General features: G+C 53.3%; 5 protein-coding genes across 5 annotated transcripts; 3 read left to right on the top strand and 2 right to left on the bottom strand.

Moving 5' to 3' along the window:
* Positions 1-1040: 1040 nt before the first annotated feature.
* On the top strand, positions 1041-1559 carry CCMA1212_005391 (uncharacterized protein; the record flags this gene model as incomplete). The annotated part of the gene is made up of 1 exon (XM_073702652.1): positions 1041-1559. The coding sequence occupies one exon, from the start codon at positions 1041-1043 to the stop codon at positions 1557-1559; it is 519 nt and encodes a 172-aa protein (XP_073559260.1).
* Positions 1560-2652: 1093 nt separating this feature from the next.
* Positions 2653-8654, bottom strand: CCMA1212_005389 (Proteasome activator complex subunit 4; the record flags this gene model as incomplete). Its single annotated transcript, XM_073702651.1, has 3 exons — positions 2653-2715; positions 2775-8115; positions 8191-8654. 3 exons carry the CDS (start codon positions 8652-8654, stop codon positions 2653-2655), a joined length of 5868 nt encoding a protein of 1955 aa, XP_073558941.1.
* A 1679-nt stretch (positions 8655-10333) lies between these two features.
* CCMA1212_005388 (uncharacterized protein) lies at positions 10334-11977 on the bottom strand (the record flags this gene model as incomplete). Its single annotated transcript, XM_073702650.1, has 1 exon — positions 10334-11977. One exon carries the CDS (start codon positions 11975-11977, stop codon positions 10334-10336), a length of 1644 nt encoding a protein of 547 aa, XP_073558940.1.
* Positions 11978-18008: 6031 nt separating this feature from the next.
* Positions 18009-19216, top strand: CCMA1212_005387 (uncharacterized protein; the record flags this gene model as incomplete). The annotated part of the gene is made up of 2 exons (XM_073702649.1): positions 18009-18224; positions 18278-19216. 2 exons carry the CDS (start codon positions 18009-18011, stop codon positions 19214-19216), a joined length of 1155 nt encoding a protein of 384 aa, XP_073558949.1.
* A 1293-nt stretch (positions 19217-20509) lies between these two features.
* CCMA1212_005386 (Ankyrin-3) lies at positions 20510-24297 on the top strand (the record flags this gene model as incomplete). Its single annotated transcript, XM_073702648.1, has 4 exons — positions 20510-21091; positions 21238-21835; positions 21927-22542; positions 22635-24297. The coding sequence occupies 4 exons, from the start codon at positions 20510-20512 to the stop codon at positions 24295-24297; spliced, it is 3459 nt and encodes a 1152-aa protein (XP_073558948.1).
* Between the last annotated feature and the right edge of the window lie 159 nt (positions 24298-24456).

Below are 24456 nucleotides of genomic sequence, written 5' to 3'. Positions count from 1 at the left end.
CAGGACGGCAATCGAATCGCCTAACCGCCAGCAAATAAAGTCTAGCAGCCTAAAGAGAGCAAAAGCCTCAAGGCTGAGGTGAGAAGAAAACACGACAGGCCCTGGAGCTAATACTCGTAGGCGATGCTATGCTATGCCGGTTGGTCACAGCACCGGCGCTTGCAGTCACGGGCCACTTCACCCACTGCCCTGCCTTTTCCGAAAGAGGACTTGATCAGGATTTGGAGTGGATGGATTTGCAGATGCGAGTCTTTCGGCCAGCGAGCCACAAGCCACCGCCCGGCCCCGCTGGACCTGGACCTGACCTAGACAAGGGGGCCTTCAACCGCTGCAACAGCTGCAGCGGCGCATAAAGAAGCTTGACTCGATAGATTGAGGTGAATATTCCGTCTTTACCTTGAAGCAGCCAAGCCAAAGCCCCGGTCAAGGGCGGCGTCCCCAGACTGCGCTGAATCAAGAGAAAGAAGCCAAGCGTAAGCCACTGCCGCGTCCGTGGGAGCTGAATCTTTCCATCGTCGTGTACAACTTGTGTTGGCAGACGAGTTTCAAGAGCCAGCTGGCAGAAAACTGCAAACTGCAGGCTGGACGTCGCTAGACCGAATTATCGGCAACCTGACAAGTAGTGCAAAGACACTGAAGACAGTCTGCCTCGTTATGGTGAAGATGAAAAAGAAGACGATCATATCAGATCGCGTGACGTCTTGCATCCCAACATGGAACCTCAAACCTGCAGTCGCCCGTACCTGCCCTGTCTCGTACCGCCCAAACGGCGACCGACCCCACCGCTAAACGCCCCGGAATGCACAGCGCGCACGTTCCACGGGGGGCTCCTCTTCCAGGGGGTCGGGTGCACTTTTTAGGCTTCCAGGCGCTAAAGCTGCCCGCCGTCCCTTGCAGCCCGACACGGTGCCTGCACCAGCATCACCCGAAGTGACTTTTTCGCAGGTGTCTTCAAGTTCCATGTTGTCAGACAGCCTCGCGAGGTGCCTCAAATCCTTCTGTCGGTTCGACGTGGAAACTCGTTAACCAGTGTATCAGCAATGAAACATGTGCGCCACCACGAGATTCGGCAAAAGGCGCCCGACCGTCGAGCTCGGCAATTGCCCTTTACGGCGAGTCGAAGCCTTCGAGATTGGCCATCGAAAACCATCACGCCCACACCACATGCATTTCCTTCTCCAGATGATGCTCACGACTTTCCCATCAGTCCGATCACCACCAGCATAGGACTTGATACTCCCTCAGCCACAATCACCCTGAATACGAACTCACACCGGTACTCAACTTCCCTTCTAGCTTCACCGCTTACTTACCGTCACCCCTCCTCATCATCGCCATCTTACACCATCGACAGTATCTTCGCATCTTCTCTCCGCAAGGCTCAACAGGGGGGCCTCCAAAACCTCGCCTTGTTCCTCACACCCACCCAAGAAACAAACAAAACTACTAATCATAACTCCACGAGCCAGCTCCCCCCCAAGAACAACATACGTGGACACTCAATTCACCAAACACAGTCCTCTCCCTATCTCGAGCTTCGCCTGACCGAGGTCAACTAAAACAACCGCTAGTCAACACATCTCGCATCCAGACTTGCCAACACATTACTTCCCTCCCTACGCTTAAATAACCCTATTTGCTCGTCCACTCACCACTCAACCACTTCATATCACGACTTCTGACCCTTTTCTGCCGACGAAATAGCTGCTTGTTTAGTGTATTCGATGCAGCCAGCCAATCCATCCACCCCATTCCACGAGCAATGCCTCATCACATGCCCCATCATCCTACCCCCAACTTCAACCCAACATCACACGCCCTCACAACATCCCAAATAAGCCAAAGAAAAAAGAAAGGATTCCATGCTCTCTTAACTCCAAGATATACAAACAAAGCGACAAAAAGGCAAATAGGCAAAAGATAAAGCAATCTGCGCCCGAGGGGGGGCTCGAACCCCCAGCCTTGCGGTTAAAAGCCGCACGCTCTGGCCAATTGAGCTACCCGGGCTTTTGCTTACATAAGCGCCTTGGACAAGGCCACACAAGTTTCGGCTTGCGAGCTAAACGTTGGCAAAAGAACCTTATAAAGGAGCCACAGAGGCACCCCATCAGCTTTGACCACCGAGGCAGACCAAGCCCCTTTTCTCAACTCGACACCCAGCTCGACTCAGCCCCAAAAGGTTGCCTTACGATACCACAGCCGCACACTATGGAAGAGATAGGGGCAATCCAGTACCAGACTCGTACAATAGTTCTTCATGCTTCATCCTACACTAACATTCAACCAGAAGGCCTCACCTCGTTTATCTTCCCTCCATCAGTCTATATCTCCTTCACCTCGCCACTCACTTCCCATGCCTTGCCATCAATCCCGTCTATCAAGGTGGGAAGTCATCAGAATAAACAGAGGCAAGGCCTTCCAGCACTCTTTTACCCAAGCGCAAGACCTGCGTGCTGTCCACCCGCATCGCCCATGCGACACTCGATACACCATATTCCCAATCCTGGTGTCACCCAAATCGTGCCCTTCATCCAAAGACCAATGCCGATGCAGATGCCAATGTTGCGGTAAAATGTCCGTCTACAAATGCCAGCCACCCCTATGCATGCTTGTGTTCTGGAGGGATAAATGGACAAGAAAAAGAAGATGCAATCAAGCAAAGTAGCTCTTCCACAAGACTCCTTCCAAGTCTTCCAGTTGCTCCTGGGTGAAATACTGTTGAAAATGGTTAGCATATGCTGTTCGAACAAGTGCGACCATCGAGTGCAACTTACCTTTTGATCAACAGTCCAGCTATCCTGTCTCGTCTTCTTGAACTCACTGAGAATTCCCTTGGCCGCCTTGCCTACAACTCCTGGGTCGCCCGCAGCCCGTCGAGCCACTGTCGCCAGCACCTCAGGCATCCACTTGGGAGGCGGTGTTGCATACGGAAAGGCTTCGATGAGAGCACCAAGACCCAAGACCGCAGCGTGTCTCCTGTTGATTTGCTTATGGACATCCACGGGAGTCTCTGTTCCAGGAAGCTTGGGCCCACGCTTGGGCATGGGGTTTTGATCGAGCTCCTTCTCGAAGCGGCTCTTGAGACGCGCAATCATGGGATTGCGAATGCGGCTCGGGGAGCAGCGAATCATTCCTGCGAGCGTCGTCGCCGCGCATGCTCGAACCTCGAGCTGATTGTCTCCGAGCATGTCCGACACGGTGGTGAACAGCAGGTCTCGCTGCGGCTCCTCTGTCAGGAAAATGCGGCGGAAGTAAATGACCTGCATGTTGACCAGTGCGCGCAGGCGCTGATGCCAACTAGCCGCCGTTCTGCCAATTCTGACGAGCCCCTCGATGAACTCGGCATCCTCACCGTTGCGGAAAGAAACGTTGGGGAGGTGGCGATAGACGTGATACGCCAGCTTCATCAGCTCGGGGTCTTCCTTCACGTCCATCATGTGTAGAAGCTGATCCATGAATGGGGTTGCAAAGAAGGGTACCAGCTGGATGCACTCGTGGGACGAGAGCGTGCAATCCAGCCACACCAGCACCGTCTTAGATCCGCATGTGTACGCAGACTGCTCCTGCTGGCCCGGCGCACGTTCAAGACGCCACTTCTCGAGCCGGTCAAAGACGTCCTTCATGGTAGCCTTGAGGTCATCTGAGGGTTGGTAGGGGCGCAGACCAATCGACGACGCCTCCTTGTTGGCATCCAGCAGAACCTGCACATTCTCAAACGCTTCGTAGTACCTTGTTTTGTAAACGATGGACAAGACACGAGCCATGGCCTCCCGCACAGCCTTGTAAGGGTGGTCGATGTGGGTTAAAAAGTCGTCTAGGATGGGCTGCACCCCGCGGAAATGCCAGCCAGCGTCAGCCACGGCAAACTCTAGGAGCTGGATCTTGGAGGACTCCTTGAAGGCCGCATTAGACGACATGTCAAGGCGGAACGTCTTGAGGTCCTCGATAATCTCGTAAGACCGACGCGGGTCTTTGGAGTCAAGGATGAGGTGGAGACACGTCAACCAGTATTGCAAATTCTCAGGCGTCAAATCTTCGTCGAGTATCTTCAGCATGAGAGGCGCGGCGTACTGCCAGACCTTAAACCGGATCTCTGCCGGATCATCGCTAGACCCAGCCAGCAAGGCTCCCAGGATCTCAGCAGTGGCACGGTGCTGGTGCTTGTCGTTGCCGTCGCCGTATACATCCCTGACGAGATCGACAACGTCTTCCAAGACGATTGCTGTGCGCCCATAGTGCATCAGGTCGAAAACATGCATCAGGAGATACACATTATGCATGCGGAACCTGTCCGTGCTGGCATCCCGCGGCTCCTGCTTGAGGTACGCGAAGCATTGGCGGAGCCAGTCCTTTGTCAAGATCTTGCCAATCTGGTCACGGACCGCTCGTTCCGTCTCGTCGTAGTTATCAAAGGGCTTCGGATGAGCACTGAACGCGGTGAAGCTCTTGCCCCAAACCAGCCATCCGGGGTGGTCAGAGTCCACCATGTACTCGGCCTCTGAAGGATGCTGCTCGAACGCATCCAGGTACTTCTTGGTAAACTCGGCATCGCCCTTTTCCACAGGAACCTGGATCTTGTTTCGATAGTCGACCTCCTTCTCCAACAAATAGTTGTTAAAGTCGTGGTCATAGACTGCTCGCATATCAATGGTCGAGAACAGCGTCGTGAATGCGGAGAGATAGTAGTTCCTCAACCCAGGGTGCGGGTCGTTGGTTCCCCTCGCGACCAGATCCACGAATTCCGGAGGGGCCAGTGTGTCGAAGCGGAGGCACAGGTTCGTAGCAAAGATGGCGCAACGGGACGCAATCTTCCAGTGAGCCCCCTTGGCCAGCCTGGTCAGCCATAGTCCGAGATCCGCCTTGGAGGCTTCGACCTTCTCTCGCCTCTGCATGATGAATCGGCGGCGATTGCCAATGGCCTGAGACACGTCTTCGGCGGGTTTGATCGTGTCGACGAGGGAGGCGTCGACGAAAACGGTTCGCTCAAGCTGCTTTCCAAACTCGATCAACGAGTAGATGATGGAGGACCCAATCGTTTGTATAGACGGCTTGTCGATACCAGCCGTCTGTATGTAGAGCTTCATTGCGTCTGGGGCAAACCTCCAGTCGCGCATCAGAGTCCTCAGCAGTGACGTGAGGAAGAGTGAGTACATGGCACCCTTGATCCGATCGTGGTCGTTCTCCTCGATGCTCTTTCTGAAGCCCTCTAGGATAACCGGGATCACCAGGGGCTTGCCGCCGATGAGCACCTTGAGCGACGAGTCCTGAGCGCTCTGGGCAACACGACGGACATCTGCGTACGAGGAGAGACACGACTGTGCCAGATCCAGCAACAGCCGCTTGTCCAGTTCGCTCTTCTGCCGCGCCGAAGCATTGTGCTTCATGCGGGACATCTGATACGCCTCGGCTCGCCTGATGAGCAGAGGGCGGGGATAGACCTTTCTCAGACCCTTGATCTTGAAGGCCGCGATGTCACTCTTGTACAGCCGCAGATGCCTCTCCAAGGGGTGAGCCGACCGTTCGATGCCAACGTCTGTGATCCAGGTCCGGTAAGCGATGTATAATGTGGTGAAACAGTCCACATCATCTTCCTCGTTCTGACGGAGGAACGAGTGCGTCTTGGTCAGCAACTGACCAAGCTGCTCGCGCAAATCGTGAATGCGCTCATAGACGGGGTCGCTCGGACTGAGGAGGTATCCGGCCTTGTACCGGTACTGGGGCCGCAGCTCTTCGTCCTCGGCCACCTCAGCAAGGGGGTCCTCGTCTTCCACATCAACGTCCATGTCGTCTTGGCCACCTGCGCTGTCCTTACCGGCCGTCTCTCCCGACGCTCGTTTCGGATCAAACATGGTAGCCATGCCGCTGATCACGAGACGGATCTGCTGCATGAGACGAGATACCTCATCTGACCACTCCTTGTTCTTGCCCTTTCGTGCCACGGGCGGAGTGTCGCTCAGCAGTAGCTCCAGCTGCTCGGCAGCCGACTTGGTCTGCGATGCAAACAGCTCGACGGCGAATTCAATCTCCGGCGGTGACGGCTGATGCCACTTGATGGTGAGATCGGCGGGCGACGTCGTCTTGCCCCAGTCGGTAACATCGAGGCCTCTCTCGAGAACACCGGGCTCATACAGGGCATGGTCGATGGGATACGTGTGCGTCAAGTTGAGCAGCAGGTGATGAATGTAGTTTGACACGAGAATGGTGGGCAGGCCGCGGCATTTCTCTTGCATGTACTGCGCAATTCCAAGTAGCTCGTCCTTGTAGTTGAGGACCTCGCGGCCGACGTGCACGACAGACATGGCGAGCATGGTGATATGCCAAACCAGGGCTCGGTCTCTGGGCAGATAGTCTGTGCCGCTGGTGCGATCGGACGCCGCGTGGTTCAGGTCAATCTCGTTGCGGATGCTCACCACAAACATGGGAACGAACACCTTGAGAGTCTTCTCCGGGTTGACCTTGCAGAGAGCGTTGAGAATCCAGGCCATGGCATCGCGCGCTTGGTGGACAACGTGCGACGACACAAACGTCGCAATCTTTTCCAGGGCAATGTCGAAGAGCTCCGGGGACATGGACGCAAATAGGGGCGAAAGGGCGGCGGGCAGGGCATTCACAACACTGTCTTCTGGTGTCCCTCCCCGCACTTGGTTAGCATCGGGGAGGTTCTCCAGCAGAGTGAAGACCTTGCCCAGGAGCGTGATCAAGAACTCGCCAAACCCGGCAGTCGAGGACCTCAGGATCATGGCTTCGTCCTCGTCGGTGAGTTCGGAGTTGTAGTCAATCTTGACATTCTGTCCCTCGAGCTCCATGCGGGCCATCTCGCCCTGCACCCATTCCATAGCCAGGGTCGTATCGTGAACGTGACTCTCGCCACTCGTCAGGGGTACAATAGGAATACTATAGGCCACGGCCTGGATGAAGTGCAGTGTATACTGCGTCTTGTTGAGGTCGTTGGCATCAATTCCAGGGAGCGCCAGGGCCAACAGTGCCGTAATGTGGCAGCGGTAGCCCTTCAGCTTGGACATGATGTTGGCAATCATCTGCAGACCGTTCAGACTAGAGGTCGTCCTGTGAACTTCCACCAGTCCCTGTAGACTTGGGTAGAAGCGCTGCAAAGCTCCCGGAAGGACCAGATCAGGCTCCAGAAAGGCCAAGCCTTGCAGAGCATTGGTGTATATCTGCGCCACACGGGTGCTCTTGGAGAAGATACCCATGAAGGTGACCTCCTTGAGCGCGTTCACGAAGCGCTGCTTCAAAGCGTCAGTGATCTTGCGCTCCTTTGGCACCTCAAGCTCCGAGCTCTGTTCGCGATTCCAGCGGGACACAAATGCATCCGTCAGGTACAGAACCAGCTGTGCGAGCATGCCCGACCAGGCGCCCTGGTTGGAAGGGTGGAAGAAGGTATCGATGGACTCAATCAGGCCTTCCAAGCTCGACATGATAGACTCTTCCTTCTCGCAGCAAATAGGAGACAGGGAGCTCACGATGAGGCGAGCGATCATGTAGGCAATGGGATACTTTTTCTTATCCTTCTCGAAATACACGCCTGTGCCAGCCAAATAGTCGAGGGCCGTGTAGGGCGAGTTAGCCTGGCCCACCGGGATAAGGGTCAGCCTCAGAATGGCCGTGAAGATGACGTCGGACTGGGCCTTTGTGAAGATGCCATGCTCTCCAAAGGGGATGTAGGAGCAGTTGCTGTGGTCTCTAGCTATCCGAGAAAACAGATCGATAAAGGCCACATCGACAGTCTTGGAACGGTTGACCAGAGACCATAAGTGGAAGAGAGTCGGGAAGAAGTCGGCCGGATGCGACCCCACCTCCGACTCCGGGGCGGGATGGCTGGGCAGGAGGCTGTTGAGGGCGCCGATGACGACGAAGGCATTCTGGAGGTCGTTGAGACTAAAGTAGGGCAGAAACTCTTCCAGCATTGCCCGCCTCTCTCTGGGGTCAAAGTATGTGTGTGCATTGATGGTCAGCCTCAGGAGCTGCTTGGCCGCTCGTCTTCGGTGCGACTGGTGAGATGGGACTTCGGAGGGGAGCACGTAGGCTTTGACCTCTGCCCACAGCGGTTTCCAGTCGAGGGTAAGATCTTCGCCCGGTTTGAGATAATGGTTTTTCCTGGAGCTCAATTAGCAAAAGCACAACCGGAACGGGGGGGGAGGGAGATGGAGGGCTTGTCCCATGCTAACATACCTCGTCAGGTTCACAGCCATACGGACAAACCTCTCGGCAGCGCTGCTGTCAATGCCCGGGGCCAGCGCCAGCGAGTAGTACAGCTTGGCCAGCTTGGCTCTCAGCTCCCTCGTCATCTCAAACTTGAGGTTGAGCCATCCCTGGAGCTCCCTAGTCCAGTGCAGCGCGCCGGGCGAGAAGTCCTCGGCCTGGATGGCGATGTAGAGCTGCTTGAGGATGCCCTGCAGGGCTGCGTCACGCTGGGCCTCCTCCTCGACCTCGAACGGCAGCTGGCGGAAGTAGGCAAATGTGCGCTGGCGGTACCGCCGCTTGTCGTCGTCGTCGGACTTGGGGAAGGGCAGCCCCGGCGAGGTGGAACGCGAGATGGGCTCGTAGGCGGCGAAGCTGGCCAGGAGGTGCGACGCCGCACTCGCAGACAGCGCGGCCGGAGGGCCCTGATGGCTGGCGCCAATGTTGTCGTCCATCGTCTCCAAATGGGTTTGACGGTGGCGTTGTGTGTGTTTGTGTGCGTATGTGTGTCTTTTCTCTCGTTCTTATTCCGGCCGGGCAAGGCTGAGGGTCGTCGAATCCCACGAGCGAGGGGTTCCGCAGGGCTTCAAGGGCGGATTCCGACTTGCTCGACAAAAGCTGGCTGGCAACGCAGCCGAAGCTCTTGGGCAATGAGCAGCGGGTTTCAACGGCAGCAACGGGCGCTGAGGCTTCCCATGGAGGACCCCGCGGGAGGAGACGGACGAGGAGTCGATACCAAGGAGAACAAAGAAGAACAAGAAGTTGAAGGAGGGGAAAAGAAAAAGGATGCTGGTGAGGATCAAGCAGTGCGGCCGGATAAGACAAGATGCAAGGCAAATGCAAACGAGGCCACACAGCCGATGATGCTGATGCTAAGGTAGGCTGGAAGCAGGGGCACGAAGCCACGGCCAATGGATTTCCAAATCGCAATTGCTGGCATTACGACACAGGGTCGTGGGCCTAATCCTACCCACGCCGCCGTACCTGGTACTTGGGCGTGTGGCGGCAATGCCCAGCTGCGGGGAGGTTCCTTTGACAGCCCAGATTGGATTCCATTGATGCTGTTTGCCAGGAAAGCGGGCGGGCTATAGGGGCCTTAGCGCGTTCACTGCAGCAGTTACAGGCAGCAGCAAGCACCTATAGCTCGGCTAGCGGCCGCGTTGGCGACTGGCAGCCTGCCTAAAAGGAGCTGGAGCACACACGGCAGCACTTCAAACCGTCGACTGGAGCTTGGACTCGCCACGCCTGTACCTCCGCATCTCCGCCCTTCCGTACGGCACCCGACTTGAACGTGAAGCTGGGCAACACGTCAGTGTAGCGGCAGCCTGCCTCGCCGAACCAAATCTGGACCGAACCCCTTGCTTCAACACAACGTAGGTATGTATAGGTGAGAGCTCGGAAATAAAACTACAGCCGGAGGGAGCAGTGAATGGGCGATTGAATTGGTCACATGGAGCCTCACCGTTGTCGTACTCGGCGGGCATGTTGTTTGTTCAAGGTGATACTACATCCAATGCAGGGCGAGGTGAGTGAGCAAGCTGCCTGTCAATGCATGGATTTTATACTATTATCCAGCTGCACTGAGCCGGCAGAGACTGTAGGAATTGAAAGATAATCTGAAGGGCAGACTTTTGATGTCCCTGACGCAGACGTGCACACAACAACTGGCGAGAATCCTCTTGCTCAGTGGAGATTCAAAAATCCATCAATTCCCTTACTCAGCGTGCAAATGACGTAGCCTGACGGATCGTGGATATGGGATGCATCAGATGGGGCTCTGCTCAGCCCGCAACAGACTACAAATACGTATGGTAAGATCAGATGCCACGAGCCTCGCGAGGCATGTCCCTTCTGAATTACAAGTTCACAACAACGTCACATAATTAAGAGACACGATATGAGTTAAACCATCCTTTAGAATCTATGTACCCAGGGTATATCTCCAGCAACTACAGCCCAAACGCCCTTCTAGTCCACCCAGTCCCCCAAAGAAAAATCAAACAAACTCCGCTTGACGCTGATATATCCGCCCATTCGCTGTGCCTTCAGAGTTTATACACCAAAAAACAGACCAAACTCCTCCCAAACTGCAACTTCAGATTGTACAGACGCTTCAGATTGTACAGACGCTGGGTTAAGACACACGCTGAGTGCTTGAGTGATGAAAGACCTTGTGTGCAAAACGCTTCACTCGGGTTCGGCACGTAGCCGCCTCTTCCCTGACCTTGAGGTCATCTGCATGCTTCTCGTCTCCCTTCCTCTCCGCGATAAGAGCCAATGCCGCTGCAGCAGCTGCCGCCTCGCGTCTCCTCTTCATGAACTCGCCTCCTGAAGACAGCGCCCGTCGAAGTCGACCAGTGGCCGGAGCTTGAGTGGTGGTCGAGATGTCTCCGGGAGAGTTGATCCCATCAGTCAATGAAACTTGAGAATTTGACGCTCCCAGGGTTGTGCCCTCAGGGCTGTCCGCTTGAGAGCGGCCCGAGTTGATGCACTGGGAGACGGCGCGGGAGGCCTTTGGCGTCACCGATGCAGGCCAGCCCGATTGGCGGAGACTGATCCAGGTCGCGGTGGCAAGCATGAGCGTCTTGTTGTACTCGGAGACTTCCGTCGACGACCGCTCCTCTGCAATGCTAGTGCTGTCTTCTGAGATGCCGGTGACGTCTGCTTCGATAGCCTGTGCAATCGAGGGCAGCTGGCTGCTCGATGCGGGCATGGTAGCATATGTGTCGTAGATCTCCAAAGATGTGGAATCGAGGATGCCCTGTATGGGATGCTTCTTGGTCGACGGATCCAAGATGCAAAACGTCCACTTGCCGTCCGGCGTGGGCGTGGTAGGTGACGAGGGAGGCGAGCTGGCATCAACGGCGCTGTTGGCAGATCCCCAGCTTGTTCTGGGCGAGAGGGTTGGCTTCTTGATCCACTTGGCCCTGATCGTCTCGCCTTGCTCACTGACGTGGTTGAACTCGTATGATCCGGCATTGCGGCTCGTGACCCAGGTCGATCCGTCCTTGAAGACAATCTTGGCGCAGTCATCGTCCTCAGTCGTGGAGATGACGGCAAGCACCTCCTTATAGTCTGAGGCATTACTACTATCGCCATGCTTATTACCGTCATACTGCTGATTGCCATGTACAGGGACATAGTCGTCTCGCCGAACCAGCAGAAAGTCGTTCTGGCCGAGATGAGGCTTCGCGTGAAACATGCGAGGGAATGCCTTGAGCAATGCCGGTATGATCAAGGTGCCCGCAACCACGCTTGACGGGATCACGTCAAATGCCGGAATCGCACGCTTGCTGCCCGCAAGCTCTCGAAGCTGCAAGAGCACACGCGGGCGGACCTGAAAGAAGGACCGCTGCTTGGTGCGCAGCCCAGGTGCCGGGAATGCCAGAGCATACCGAACCGACGAGCGTGCCTTGCGCTTTCGCCTCACGAGCCGGACTGAGCCGTCGGTCCGCTCACTACCAGAGATGGACGCCACGTCGTCGCTGCGGGCGTCAGAGAGAGGCTCCTGGAACTTGACGGCGTTGGCAAGGTCAGACGTGGTGTGGCGTCGGGTGGTGAAAGAGGCACGAGGGCCACGGCCACTCTCCTTGACTGAGGCTGAGCGAGATGGAGGAGGGGCATCATCGTCGGAAGCGGGAAGAGTAGCGTGCAGCTGGCGGATGAGATCGGTGTTGAAGATGTTGGGCAGAAACGACAGGGGGTTCATCCAGAACTTGTCGGTCTGTTCATTGGAGAACTCGTGACCATGAAGGGCCGCTCCTGAGTGGACAAGCATTGTGTCTGAGTTGTTTGTTTTTGAGACGAGCGAGTCTGAATAAGGCTTTCCTGTGACGGAAGGCACGGCGTCAATCCAAGATAATGGTCGACAGTAGATGTGTTTCGTGTCCTGTCCTGGACTACGAATGTGTAGGTAGATAGGTGGGTAGAGTGTGTGTAGAGTTGTGACGGATATCAACCGTGTATAAGAGCAAAATGAGAAGAGTTGTCTATGTGATGGGTCGTATTCGTCGTCAGAGATAGATGAGAGATGAAATTCCAGGGAAAGCACGCCGCGTGGTAAAATCAAGGAGATCTGCGAGTAGAGAGCTTGATGCTCTATGTGTGTGTTGTTACAGGTCAAACGACTGTTGAATTAAGGCGCCCGGCGCATGTAAGAGTTGAAGCAGTGATATAGAGATCGTCGAGAGTTGTCAGAAGCGAGAGTAAAAGCCGTAGAGCAATAGAGCTGTAGAGCTGTAGAATATAAGCTGTTACTGCTGACTCGATCGAGACGAAGAAGAACAGAAGCTGGCGATGTGAAGAAGAGAAGAAGAGCCGGAGCAGGCGAGGACGGGAAAGAAAACAATGTAGGTCTTGGGTCTGTTGTCTGTGGCTTGTCGACCGGTCAACAGAGAAGCCTTCCACAAAAGAGAAGCTCTCCGCAAAAGAGAAGCTTTCCACAGAAGAGAAGCCTTCACGAAAGAGAGTTTGCTAGAGACTCTGCAGTTGAGAGAAGGTTTTTGCTCGAGGAGGAGCTGGGCGGGAGGTTACCGGTACTTGAGGAGACCACGCGACCAAAGCCTTACGAGCGGGCCGCCGATGGGCGATGCATGTACCATGTACCAGGGTTCCCTACCGAGCCTAAATTCGTGCAGTTGTACTTGGACGGCAACATTCAAGGGCCCGGACCCCGAGAGTGAAGATGCACGGCGGAGTCGGTGATGTGCGCGGGCAACCCGGAGGAAAATCCAAACGGTTGAGCCCGATCAATGCCGATTCTTTTTCTTGTTTTGTTGGGTCCCTTCTCTTCCTCCTTCTCCCTTTTCCCCTTTTCCCTTCTTTTTTCCTGCCTTCCCTTTTGGGTCCCTTGACTGGATGGCTGTATAATCCGGGGGCAGCAGCGAAAGTGGCCGTCTGTCTGTGCGAGGGCGATGACGGAGGGAGGGAGGGAGGGAGGATCCGAGGATTCAGAAGCCTGAAACAAGATGATAAAAGTCGAGTCGAAGAAGGATAAGTTGTGTGACAGCTTTTCGATCGCTCGCACGACGGACGGGATGCCGGTATTAGTAGCCAAACATTGTGTAGAGCTGTTTATTTTTTTCGTCGAGGGCCCGGCTTGTATTAGGTCTTAGTCGTGTAAAGCGAGGTTAGTCGAAATAGTGCCGTGCTTGTAAGATGGGGTGGTGCGCCGCAAGTGGCAACCGAACTGGAGGAGCTCAACTTTTCGATTTAGCGCTCCATCACTTGCTTTTCTGCATCCGCGGAGCCAGGCTGTGGCGTGGGACATGCGGACTTATAGTCCGCAAGAGGCTTTCGCCAGGCACTTTTCCGGGCGTGGGCGTGTGTCGAAAGGGAAATGGAGCAGGAATGTCGCCACTAGGCTCGGCAGAACGACTTGACCTGGCCATTTGACTTGAGAGCATCGTGTGTCCATGGGGCCGGGAGAGCCGTACGAGAGGAACGAGCCAGGTAGAGACTAGGTCTAGATCATGTACTGCGTGGCCTGGTGCGTCATTGGAGGATTGGGGAGGTAGGGGGCCGTGAGACACGCATTTGCCAGTTGACGAGACATCAATGATGCACTGGGGCCAGATTCGATGGGGGGGGTTCAAGTGGTGAGACGATCCATGGAGAGACATGCCATGCTACGCCATGCTACTCCGAAGGTACTTGCAAATTACAAGTCCGAGACCTGCCTCCTGTGAGACCTCACCTGTCCCCGTTGGGGAGCTGCCCTCACAGCGAGTACAACGACGGATTACACCTATGGAGTCGGACATGATGGGCCAAGGACAGTGGAAACCGAAAGGAGTGCGTGGACGATGCCCAGTCGGAAGAATTGACATGTGCGACACGCGCGCTTACTTGTACATGGACGTGATGAAGTCTGATGCTTCCAAAGCTACAGCAACACCCGTTCCGACGACTACTGTTCGGTACTGCATACAACCAGAACGCCTATCCAATCAGAGAAGAAGCGGGTTTCCGTCTCGGACTGGAGTCCAGAATACACTCCGCCGTCTAAACCGGCATGTACCTGCAAGAGAGGTGACGACGCCTGCAGCAACTGCCAGACCGGCTTCGAATCCAAGGTGATTTTACCCTTACCATGTCCTGAGACCATCATACCGTGTCATACCGCTGTGTCGGATTCGCATTCGTCCTCCTGTTGCTCCTCTTCATATATTTTGTTCCTCCTTTTCCATTGCATCCTCATATAATAAACGATGCCTCCACCACCACATCGGCGTATTCGGACTCGCCAGACACCGGCGTCGACATCATAGCGGCCCGCCAAGGCAGAAAGAAGAGTACAAGTACAGTAGCGCGTGCGTTTCTGCCGGGGAATGGAGTCAATTTGGAGATCAGACCCTACTTTTCCATTTTTTCCTTCGTCTTCTTCTTTTCTTTCTCTCTCTTCTCCTTCCTTCTGACAGGGATCAGCCCGCGTTTCCGAGGCCAAGAGCCTTGTCGCCCAATGGCTCGTCACCCACTTGCTCTATCCACCTGCCGAAGGATGGGCAGAATTCGGGGGGAGCACATGCACATGCTGGCAGATCCAAGGACAAGCATGGGAGCATCATCCTTTGTATGGGACGTGGTATTTAATCTCTAAAGGTACGAGGTAATGGGCTGCCTTTGGGGTCGGTCGTGCAGCTGGTCATGTAAAATATGCAAGCGCGCAACTTCCGATGCCCGCGCTCCGACTCCGTTTTGGTCCAGCCCGAAGCGGAGGATGTCTCTCACTCCTCTGTTCTCTTCTCATGCTGAGGGTTTCTCATGTGGCCTCCGTCTATGCTCATCCACTTCATAGTTTACAACCAAACGCCACTCATGCCGAGGTGAAAAAAAAAAAAAAAAAAAAAAAAGAACAGGCATCACTTCGTGTCTGACGAGAAGCAAGAGTACACGGCGCCTCACGGCCATGAACAATCTCCGGCTTCCACACGGACCAGGCACACCTCCGACCTTTCCGCACTGCGTGCAACTGGTCGGCGATGGACTCGAGGAGCCAGAATCGGGCTTTCTCGGGCTACACACCGACTGTTTGCGGCTGAAGGCCATCCGTCGAGTGGCTGGACTAAACCAGCTTGTCCTTGCATGATGGCCAGTAGCAACAGCCGATGGCCAAGGGAATATGCGACGATGGATGGAGATGCATCTCGGTGCTATGGGCTGTAGTATCTGGGCAGACAGACTCTTACTTGTCCAAACGAGTTACTTGTCCACACAGGTCTGCATGTCTGCATGTTCAATGCATGGACAGCGCTGTCCTGCGGCTACTGGAGCCATGTGATGCATCGCAACGAATCCAGCCCGGGGAAAGACGCATCTTCTGACAAACATCAAAAACCTTAACCTGCTTACCATGACATGCTGTACCTAGGTATGGTTCCACTTGTTGCGATGAGAAATTTCTCGCCCCATCTCCAAAACAAAGTCACTCATTGCAATTGCACCTCAATTCACCAGCCCGAGGAAAGAAAACGGGGAATCGACACTTCAAGCCTCGGCCGGGACCGAGTCCGCGGGCCCGATCTTCTGGGTCTGTCGTCCCTTTTGTTTCTTTGCTTGCAGGGCATTGGACAAGGTTAAAAACTGGCGAAGCCCGTCACGCTCCACCGCGGTCGAGAAAAATCCCCATTCTGCCTAGCCTCGGCCTTGAGTCCCTTCCGAGATCCAGCATGAAAATTTGACAGAGGAGAAAAAGTCGGGGAATATTGGGCTTCCATCATCCGGTGGAGATGCCGCTTGGTAATGCTCACCGAAGACTCGCTGGCATCTTTTTTTTTCCTTCCTCAAATGGTGTACTCTTACATACGGAGTATAACACAACTCATGCTGCATCAGACGGCATATATCTAGCCCGCTTATCAAGTCGCGGGATGACAGCCACGCTTGAGAGAGCATCGTTTCCATCGTTCAAGGCACTGATGCTTTACGACTAGGCCAATGATAGCAAGACGGACGCCCTTTGGATCAGCCCTAGACAACGACGGCGACAGCTGTCCGCCTGTCGTTCTGAGATCCTTCCAGGAGCCGTCTTGCTAGGCACGCCGCGGCTCTCTAGTCTCAGCGCCACGATCCAAGCTGACAGCGTGAGTACTAATCAGGCAGCCTACTCCAACTGAACGAGAGCGAGAGGGGACGAGTAAGCTGCACACGTAGACAAAGAGACACCATGACGAGGCCACAGGATTATGGAGTAATTGGCTGCCTGTTTCCCCTCTCTGCGGGACAAGTCAGCTCTTTGCATTTGATGTGCTTCGGTTGTTGATCAGATGTGGTTGTCGGTGCGATGACTTGGGATTGGTTATGCGCTCCTTTTTCTTAGCTAGCTGTACCCGCACATGTTATTGCCCAATTACCGGAAGAGCATCTGGATCTCGTTGATGACCGTTGCAAATCCCGGCGTTCTGGGCCAGCCGCGTTTTCCCTGCTCGGCAGCATCCATGCGCAGTAAACAATGCCGAGTCGTAGGATGCGAGAGTTGTCATCCTGTGTCATGGCGACGTGGTAAACCTTGACAACTCAAAGCTGGTTACTTAAAGTTGGGAGGCGAGCCTCGGTGTGATTTTACCCCATGATGTGATGTGGAAATGGTGTGATAAGTCGGGTGGAAGGTTTGTGTTCATGGGATGTCCCTTGCATGTTTGGATCACGGGTTATGAAAGGGTCGAACTGATGGCACCAGAGAACTTCGCTTTGAGACTTGGTGCCTCTTCCCTTCTCTTCTGCAAGGTACAGGTCATATCTAAGCATGTGAATCACCAAGAAGCCAATCGGGTCAGTTGATGCTTCGTCTGATAGCCATTGATTTTTGTAACCGCCAATGGAAGCTCGGCATATGTCAGTGTGCGCATGGCCTGGCTTGTCTGATATGAACCAAATAAGATATCGCTGCAGCTTTGATCCCTCAAGCACATGCTTTTGAGTCAACGAAGCTGCGTCCGAAGAGCCTTACAGGATCATCTCAAGTGTCCACCAATTGTGTCCAATAAATGTTGGTCACGGGAGGTGAACAGAGTTTACCGTAAAGGCACCATGGCGTAGGCAAGGCCGCACTAGGAGCACAAGACGTGCCACCCTCTGAGAGCCCTTGATAATAGCACCTAGGTAGGTAGGTAATAATAGCCAGCTTTCGGGAAAGGCACAAGTTGACATACCGGATCCGTGCCAACAACTCCCAGGTTGGAATATACTAAGCTGATGTAGGTACATGCAGTAACGAGGGGCACCTAGTGCTGCATCATACCACATGATGGATCTTGGTTGCTCAAGATGAAAGTGCCGTGGCTTTGCATTCCTGCAGGATTCCTTGATGATAGTGGGCACATGGTCCATCTTGGTGGTGGTGTGAGACAATGTGTGTTCTCGGATACGGTTGTGTGTTGTCTTACCCTGCGTTGCGAATCCGAATACGAACAAGGGTGAGACATGTTATCGCGCCAACGAGGGATGCATCTCGTGTCTTGCTTTAACCTTTAGCACATGGCAAACCTGCATCTAGGAAATGACTGATTCATTCGATAGAGTCCACATGTTTTTGTCTGGAGTTTCGAAACGGTTGTGCCGGTTTTGTATTGTAGAAGGGTCTGGGGAGACAGATGCTGAGGCAGCAGGTCCAGCTCCAACTTTGCCCAATTCGGAATATCTACGGGCCCCTCCAACTGCGATAAGATAATGGGTTGCATCACCAGAAAACACCACCAAATCTAGATCACCGACCAGCATATCGAACCTCCGATTCATTCACACAAACACACCCAATGGCTGAAAAATCGACGATTTTGCCCTCATAACACGGCACATGCTCTTCATCAATCATGTCGCCATCAACCTTCATTGCCGCCCGCAACTCGCGACACCGCACCGCAGCTCTGGCCCTTTATCGTGCCCTCATCCGAACCGCGAGCCGCATCCCACTAGCTGAAGATGCGCCGAAACACCCGCTTACGCAGATTGTCAGGAAGAGGTTCTCCAAGAACAGGGGGTATACGAGCTATAGGCTTATATATGCAGCCATGACGGCGGGATACAAGGTGAGCTGCGCAAGTTCCGTTTGACATGATCCCTTGACTAACGCGATGCCAAGTTCCTGGACCTCCTCACAAAAGCCCAAACACCCAATTCCCCAGAACACAACCAAGTCCTCAACCACCTCCAGTCCGTGCGCAACACGGCCGCCGCATCCCGCACGAAGCCTCATCCGAAACAACACAAACGCATTCCCCCACCCGAGCCGCTCCTCATCAACGTCGCAAAAGAAAACGAGCCTCCAAAGTACACATCGAATATCCTTCCCAGGCCAAGGGAATCACTCAAGGGCCCCAGAAAAGTCCCCTCCGTGAGCGCCACAGCAGAAGGACAGCCGTTTGTGCGGCTGAAGAAGCCGCAGCCGCATACTTTGTCTAGGATGATTGGTCGCAAGGGTCGGATCTTTTCGAATCGAATCGAGAATATCATGGATCTTGATGAGCGGGTGACTTCTGAGGCGGCGCTTGAGGATGAGTGGGACAGCATGATGGACGATTTACTGGCAAATGAGGGTGGTAAGGGGGGTAAAAGAAGGAAGCAGGCCTCTTACAGGTGGGATGGGGAGAATAGCGCAAAGATGGAGACATTTGGCTGGAGCGTACAGCTTTCGCGGTTGTGGTTGGAGTGGAAAGTCGAAAAGACGTGGGAAGACTGGATCGCCAGGGGAGAAGCCCTCCAAGAGCTCGTGGAGCAAGAAAGATCTCTAGCCGAGCGAGAAGAAGGGCAAAACACTGCCACTACTGGGAGGGATCGACGTACACCACGGCGGAATCCGCTTGATCCAGACGACTCTCCGCCGAATGTTGGAATCAGCACCGTTCAGTCCTTGCCCCTGATGGACATCTCTCGGGATATAGAGCTGCCATCGGACTCGCAGCAAGTACAGGATGGGAAAGCGTATGACCCGTTCTTGTCGCCGTCTTGGAGAGCGTTGGTCAAGGCCCAGGAGAACAGGATGTTGAAGTGGACGGGGAGGCGAGCTGAGAAGGGAGACTAAAGTGAAAGACGGCTGCCATCTTGGTTCTTTGCTATGACAGGAAATGAGATGGAAGCGGGGTAGACGCAGGAAAGGGCGAGATGTGATTCGGATCATCTATCTGTACAATATATAGAAGCTATATACCACTGGGAGCGGATTGGCGTTTTGGAAGTCTAAAGAGAAGAATCATTCATCATGATGTGTGCTCATTGATCTTGATATGGGCGTACAATTAGGGGTGGGTCTCATAATAAGGAGGAGGGACGTTCCCTCACCCTGTGATAAACCCGAGCCACGACCACGCAGTTCTTTGCAACCGGATAGACTCTAGTCGAAGGAGGAAGACGACGAAGGAAGAAGATATTTCGGACAAAAAAAGAACTGACAAAAAGCACAAAAAGAAAACATACAACAGCCGGTGTTCGCCAGTGGTCACCCACCTGACTACTAATCTGCCGGTTAGTGGCTTGTCTATGGGGGAGCAGACGGGACCCCGAATTTTCCACTACCTATGGTCGTATGTGACAGGATTTCGATGCCATTCAGGTTATATCGTAGTCTGATGCAAGCAGCACGTCTCTTTCACGCCGTTTGAAGTGACGTCTTAGTGTAGGTGACTACTTCGTATGTTAGTTGTCTCATTTATTTACTTGGTACACCTATAGTGACTACTCAACTTCCCGCACATCTATCTCTTGAATCTTTAAATGGTGGAGATGTTCGATCGTGATGATAGGAACCGTCCAGAGCCTTGTGCAGAGCCTTGCAGCACAGCCACGCTCTGATTGGCCAGAAGATTCCGAGCGTCTACGACTCCTCATGTACCTGACTTGCTCATCTACATGTACCTCAGGTGCCTCTTCATTCTCGTTCAACTACTTTTTCAGCTCGAAGAGCAGATTGGTGGCATCCAAGTACATGTGTATCTTATCCAATAGTTACCCGGTAAGAAGTGTTGAAAGATGGGCAAGGGGATTGGCCCCTCACTTCTGATAGGCTTTCGTTACATGTTCTCAGCCGCGTCACGTCCCTGCTCAGCTGGGCTGAGGGGGTCGCATACTTGGCCGTCGCCTCTGTATTTGTGCCCAATTTGAGCCTCAGCCTGGCGGTTACCGCTTCTCTTCTGTCAATTTTTTTAACTGCTCACCTCGTAGTACCATTGTGATCTTGCATGATGTGAATCAACCATTGCATCGGACGATGATCTGACAGGAATTCTTATCACTTGAGAAGCTTCGTCCCTACTACGTCCGACATTTCTTTGAAAGGGACTCTTATCACTCGAAAAAGTCCATCTTCATTCTTCCAAGTATGGCTGGTCCTGCGCAAGGCGAACAAATCGACGGTGGCTGCTTCGCCGTACTATCTTCTTACCTCAAACGAAAGGGGAAGAAACGTAATGGAACAAAAAGCTCCCACGGCCCGCTGTCCGAGACAGAAGCAGCACCAGGCAAAGGTGCAGACCTGTCGACCCCACCTGCTGTCCCACCTGATACTTTCCAGGAGACGAACGCTGCTATAAACGACAAGTCTGTTGAAACTCCAACCGACCTGACTCAACAGAGTGTCGAACCCGGAAAGAAAGAAATAGACGACTCGGGCTTGTGGTCTCGGGCCTACCAAGATCTAGATGGCAAGACTAAGGAATGGATCGATGCCGCCAACCAAAATCATGGCGAGGAGAGGATCCAAGACCTCGCCACACTTGTCAAGAAAAGAGAAGAAAAATATAAAGAGGAGACTCCGAAGCTTAGGGTCGGTGCTTATGAGGTCATATGGAGAGATTACGCCAAGAGGGTGGTGATGTGGGTGACGACAATTGGGGACATAGCTACGGGCTTTGCCCCAGCACCAATCCCGGTCGTCTGGTCAGCTCTTGAAGTGCTCCTGAAGGTAAGATCATGTGTTATAACAGCCTCCTACTTCTATCTACTACATCCACTCTATCTTCCGAGTCTCTTCTAATGCCAAAACCCTCCCTATTTGCTAAATTTCCTCTATCTACTTTATTTCCTTTTCCCTACTAATTTTACAATTAGGCAAATGTATCCCAATGCGAGGACCTCGCAGCAATCTTTGGATGTGCCGACGAAGTCCTACGGCTTATTCGGCTTGGCAAGGTGTACCACGATGTATATCTCAGTGGCGGCCCTCGCAACGGGGTAACGCAGAATCTACAGAATGCGCTTGTTGATCTGTACAAGTCATTGATGGAGCTCCTGGCCCACGCCTTTACGCGCCTGAACGAAGGCAAAGGGAGCCAGTTTCTGCGTGCCCTCGTCTATGGTGGGCAAGGTGAAAAGCTAGTGTCGGCACTGGCAGAGAAAGAAAGCAAAGTATCAATGGCAGCTCACGGCTGTGGTGCAGTTGCGTCGCAAGAGCATCAGAAGTTACTGGAGAGTCTTGAAAAGCCACTACGGAACGTTGAAGATACTGTTCAGAAGCTGGTGCAGAAGATTGACCAAGATGCGTTGGAAAACGCGCTGGAATATATCAGCAATATACCCATCGGAGAGCACCAGCAGGAAAAGCGTGAATCAAGAACTGCTACAACATGCGAGTGGCTATTGAACCATCCCGAGTTTCGGGAATGGGAAAGATCAGATTGTTCTTCGACTCTATGGCTTCAAGGCAACGGTATGCACAAATTCTGCTCCATTTGCCTTGGTCAAGGATCTTGAGGTTGAACTGAGCATGATGAGCTGATCCTTTTGCTTTCTTGTTCTAGTTGGTGCCGGAAAATCCTTTCTTACCTCCAAAGTAATTGATCACCTTTCTGCCACCTGCCAACAGGAGTCCGAATACGATCAAGGCTTTGCCTACTTCTATTGCAGTCGTTCAGATCCAGTGCGTCGAGAGACGAAGTATATTCTCAGGAGCTATATTTCTCAGCTTGCGAGGGTACCAAACCATCCGACTATGACGGAGAAAAACATCCATATGTTATACCTCAAGGCGAAGCAGGAGAAAAGAGGCTTCTCCCTCGCTGAATGCAAGACGGCCCTGATTGAACTCGTCAACTTCTATCCAAGGACCATATTCATTTTGGATGCTCTAGATGAATGCGCGAGAGACACTAGAGAGGCTCTCGTTCGCATTCTACGCAACCTCGTCAACACAGGCGAAGGCACTGTCAAGGTTTTCATTGCCAGTCGCAAAGAGGACGATATTCAAGAATACCTCGGTTCACAGAAAGTGGTCGTAATTAGTACCGCCGACAACAAGAACGATATTGAAAAGTATATTGAAGAGGAGATGGCAAAAGTTGGCGGTGCATGGAAGTCAGTCTCCGCAGAAGTGAAGGAGCAGGTCAAAACAACGATTAGAGAGAAAAGCGACGGAATGTAAGTTCATCGTGGTACCAGGCCATCGCTTTCATCAGTCAACAACCTGGAAGCTCTGAACCATGCTAATAAATTGAAATTGACACGTGCAGGTTCCGATGGGCATACCTGCAATGGCAGCAGCTCAAGAAGTTGAGAACCAACGAGACAATCCGTGAGCGGCTGGGGAAGCTCCCTGGAACTCTAACCGAAGCGTACGATGAGATCTATTCACAAACCGAAGAAAAGGTTGTCTTACAACGGGCAGTCAAATGGGTATTATGCGCTGGAAAACCATTGACAAGCGATGTCCTTCTGACGGCCGTTCGCTTGGGGAGAAATCTTCAGTACCCTGCTGCATCGGATCCCATTGACGAGTCAACCTTGGAAAGCAACCTTCCGTCCCTTACTCTGATAGATCCCATCGACGAGTCCACCTTTGAGAGCATCTGTTCACACTTGATTGTCCTAGATCTTCGACTGAGGGTGTGGAAATTTCCACATGCATCAGTTGCAGAGTATTTTGAGGATCGACATAAGAGCTGGATAGGTAGAGCTCCTGAGGATGTGGCGATTCTGGTGGTTTCGTGTTTGATTGATTGCTATTCCGAGTGGGCACCACCCGAATTGGAAGACGAGGCCAGAGAGTTCCTCAGGAAGACACCAGATCTTGATAATCATCTGGATCCGCGACATCCTCTTCAAGAATATGCGAGTCTATATTGGGTACAGCATGCACGCAACACGGCATATCAGTTGCACGAGGCGCCAGGCCTATCAGACATTCTCAAGCGCTTCTTGGGAACCAAAGGTCCTCAAAAATCCTCCAGTCGACAGTATCAAGCCTGGTGCCAACTGCAGGACATCAGAGCTGATATGATGCTTAACTTCTTTGACTTTGGCGATGTACGACCATCGGAGAAGTCGATTTTTGGTATTTGTCGTCTTGGACTTCACACGCTGCTCAAGGGCTGGTGGGACAAAGACATCGACGTCTCGCAGGTCAACAGCAGGGGATTGGATCTACTCGCACTCGCTGCGGATTATGGCCATGATGAACTCTGCTCTGAGCTCATTGACCGGGGAGGCGATATACACAGAGAGTTGGATAGGGGGCTTGGAAGCGCGTTCATGGAAACCATAGCCGGGTCACATATCAAGGTGGTAACGCTGTTCCTGAAGGAGGGTGTCGACCCGAATCTTCCCAGGAGGGGGAGGAGTCCACTCTGTCTGGCTGCTGAAGAGTGTGGAGAGGAACTGGTTGAGACCCTTCTCAAGGCGGGAGCAGATCCCAACCTCGCATGTCCCGCCTGTTCCTGTGGCTGCGCCTTGGCTGCAGCTGCCTCCGACAATAAGGTTGGGGTGGTGAAGCTCCTTCTGAAATACAAGGCGAATGTGAATTTGGCGGATGAATATTCTGACTACCGCAGTCCCCTCGGAGCAGCCGCATACTGGGGTTCGCTAGAGTGTGCAAAGCTTTTGGTGATGAATGGAGCCGAGGTGGACGCGCAGTTCGATGGAGGATATGGCAGTGTTTTGGGTGCTGCGGCATGTGGGTGGGGAGGAGTTGAGATGGTCAAGTACTTGATTGAGGAGGCTGGAGCTGACCCAGCCGTCTTATTCTCAAGTCCGCCACGTTTGCCTGATAGTCCTGGAGTGAGGAGGGATACAAAAATTAACGTAGCAAGGTATCTCATAGAGGCGGGCTATGTTCAAGAGAGCGCACTGCTAAGTATTCGCTTCTTCAGAACAGCTCTTGCCAACGAGGAAACATAACCGAGGGCGGGAGGTTTAGAATGTTTATTAGTATCATACAGGATATACAGCATATAGAAGCAGCATTTGGGAATCTATTTTACCATTTGTCATCATCGCTTACAGCTCCTCTATATTATCAATATATCACAGAAGGCTAACAAAATCGCAGCCGTAGTC

This window comes from Trichoderma ghanense, assembly GCF_004382785.1.
Source record: "Trichoderma ghanense strain CCMA-1212 chromosome Unknown scaffold_5, whole genome shotgun sequence".
NCBI classification, from domain to species: Eukaryota; Fungi; Ascomycota; class Sordariomycetes; order Hypocreales; family Hypocreaceae; genus Trichoderma; species Trichoderma ghanense.
This window is presented reverse-complemented; position numbering and strand designations above follow the sequence as displayed.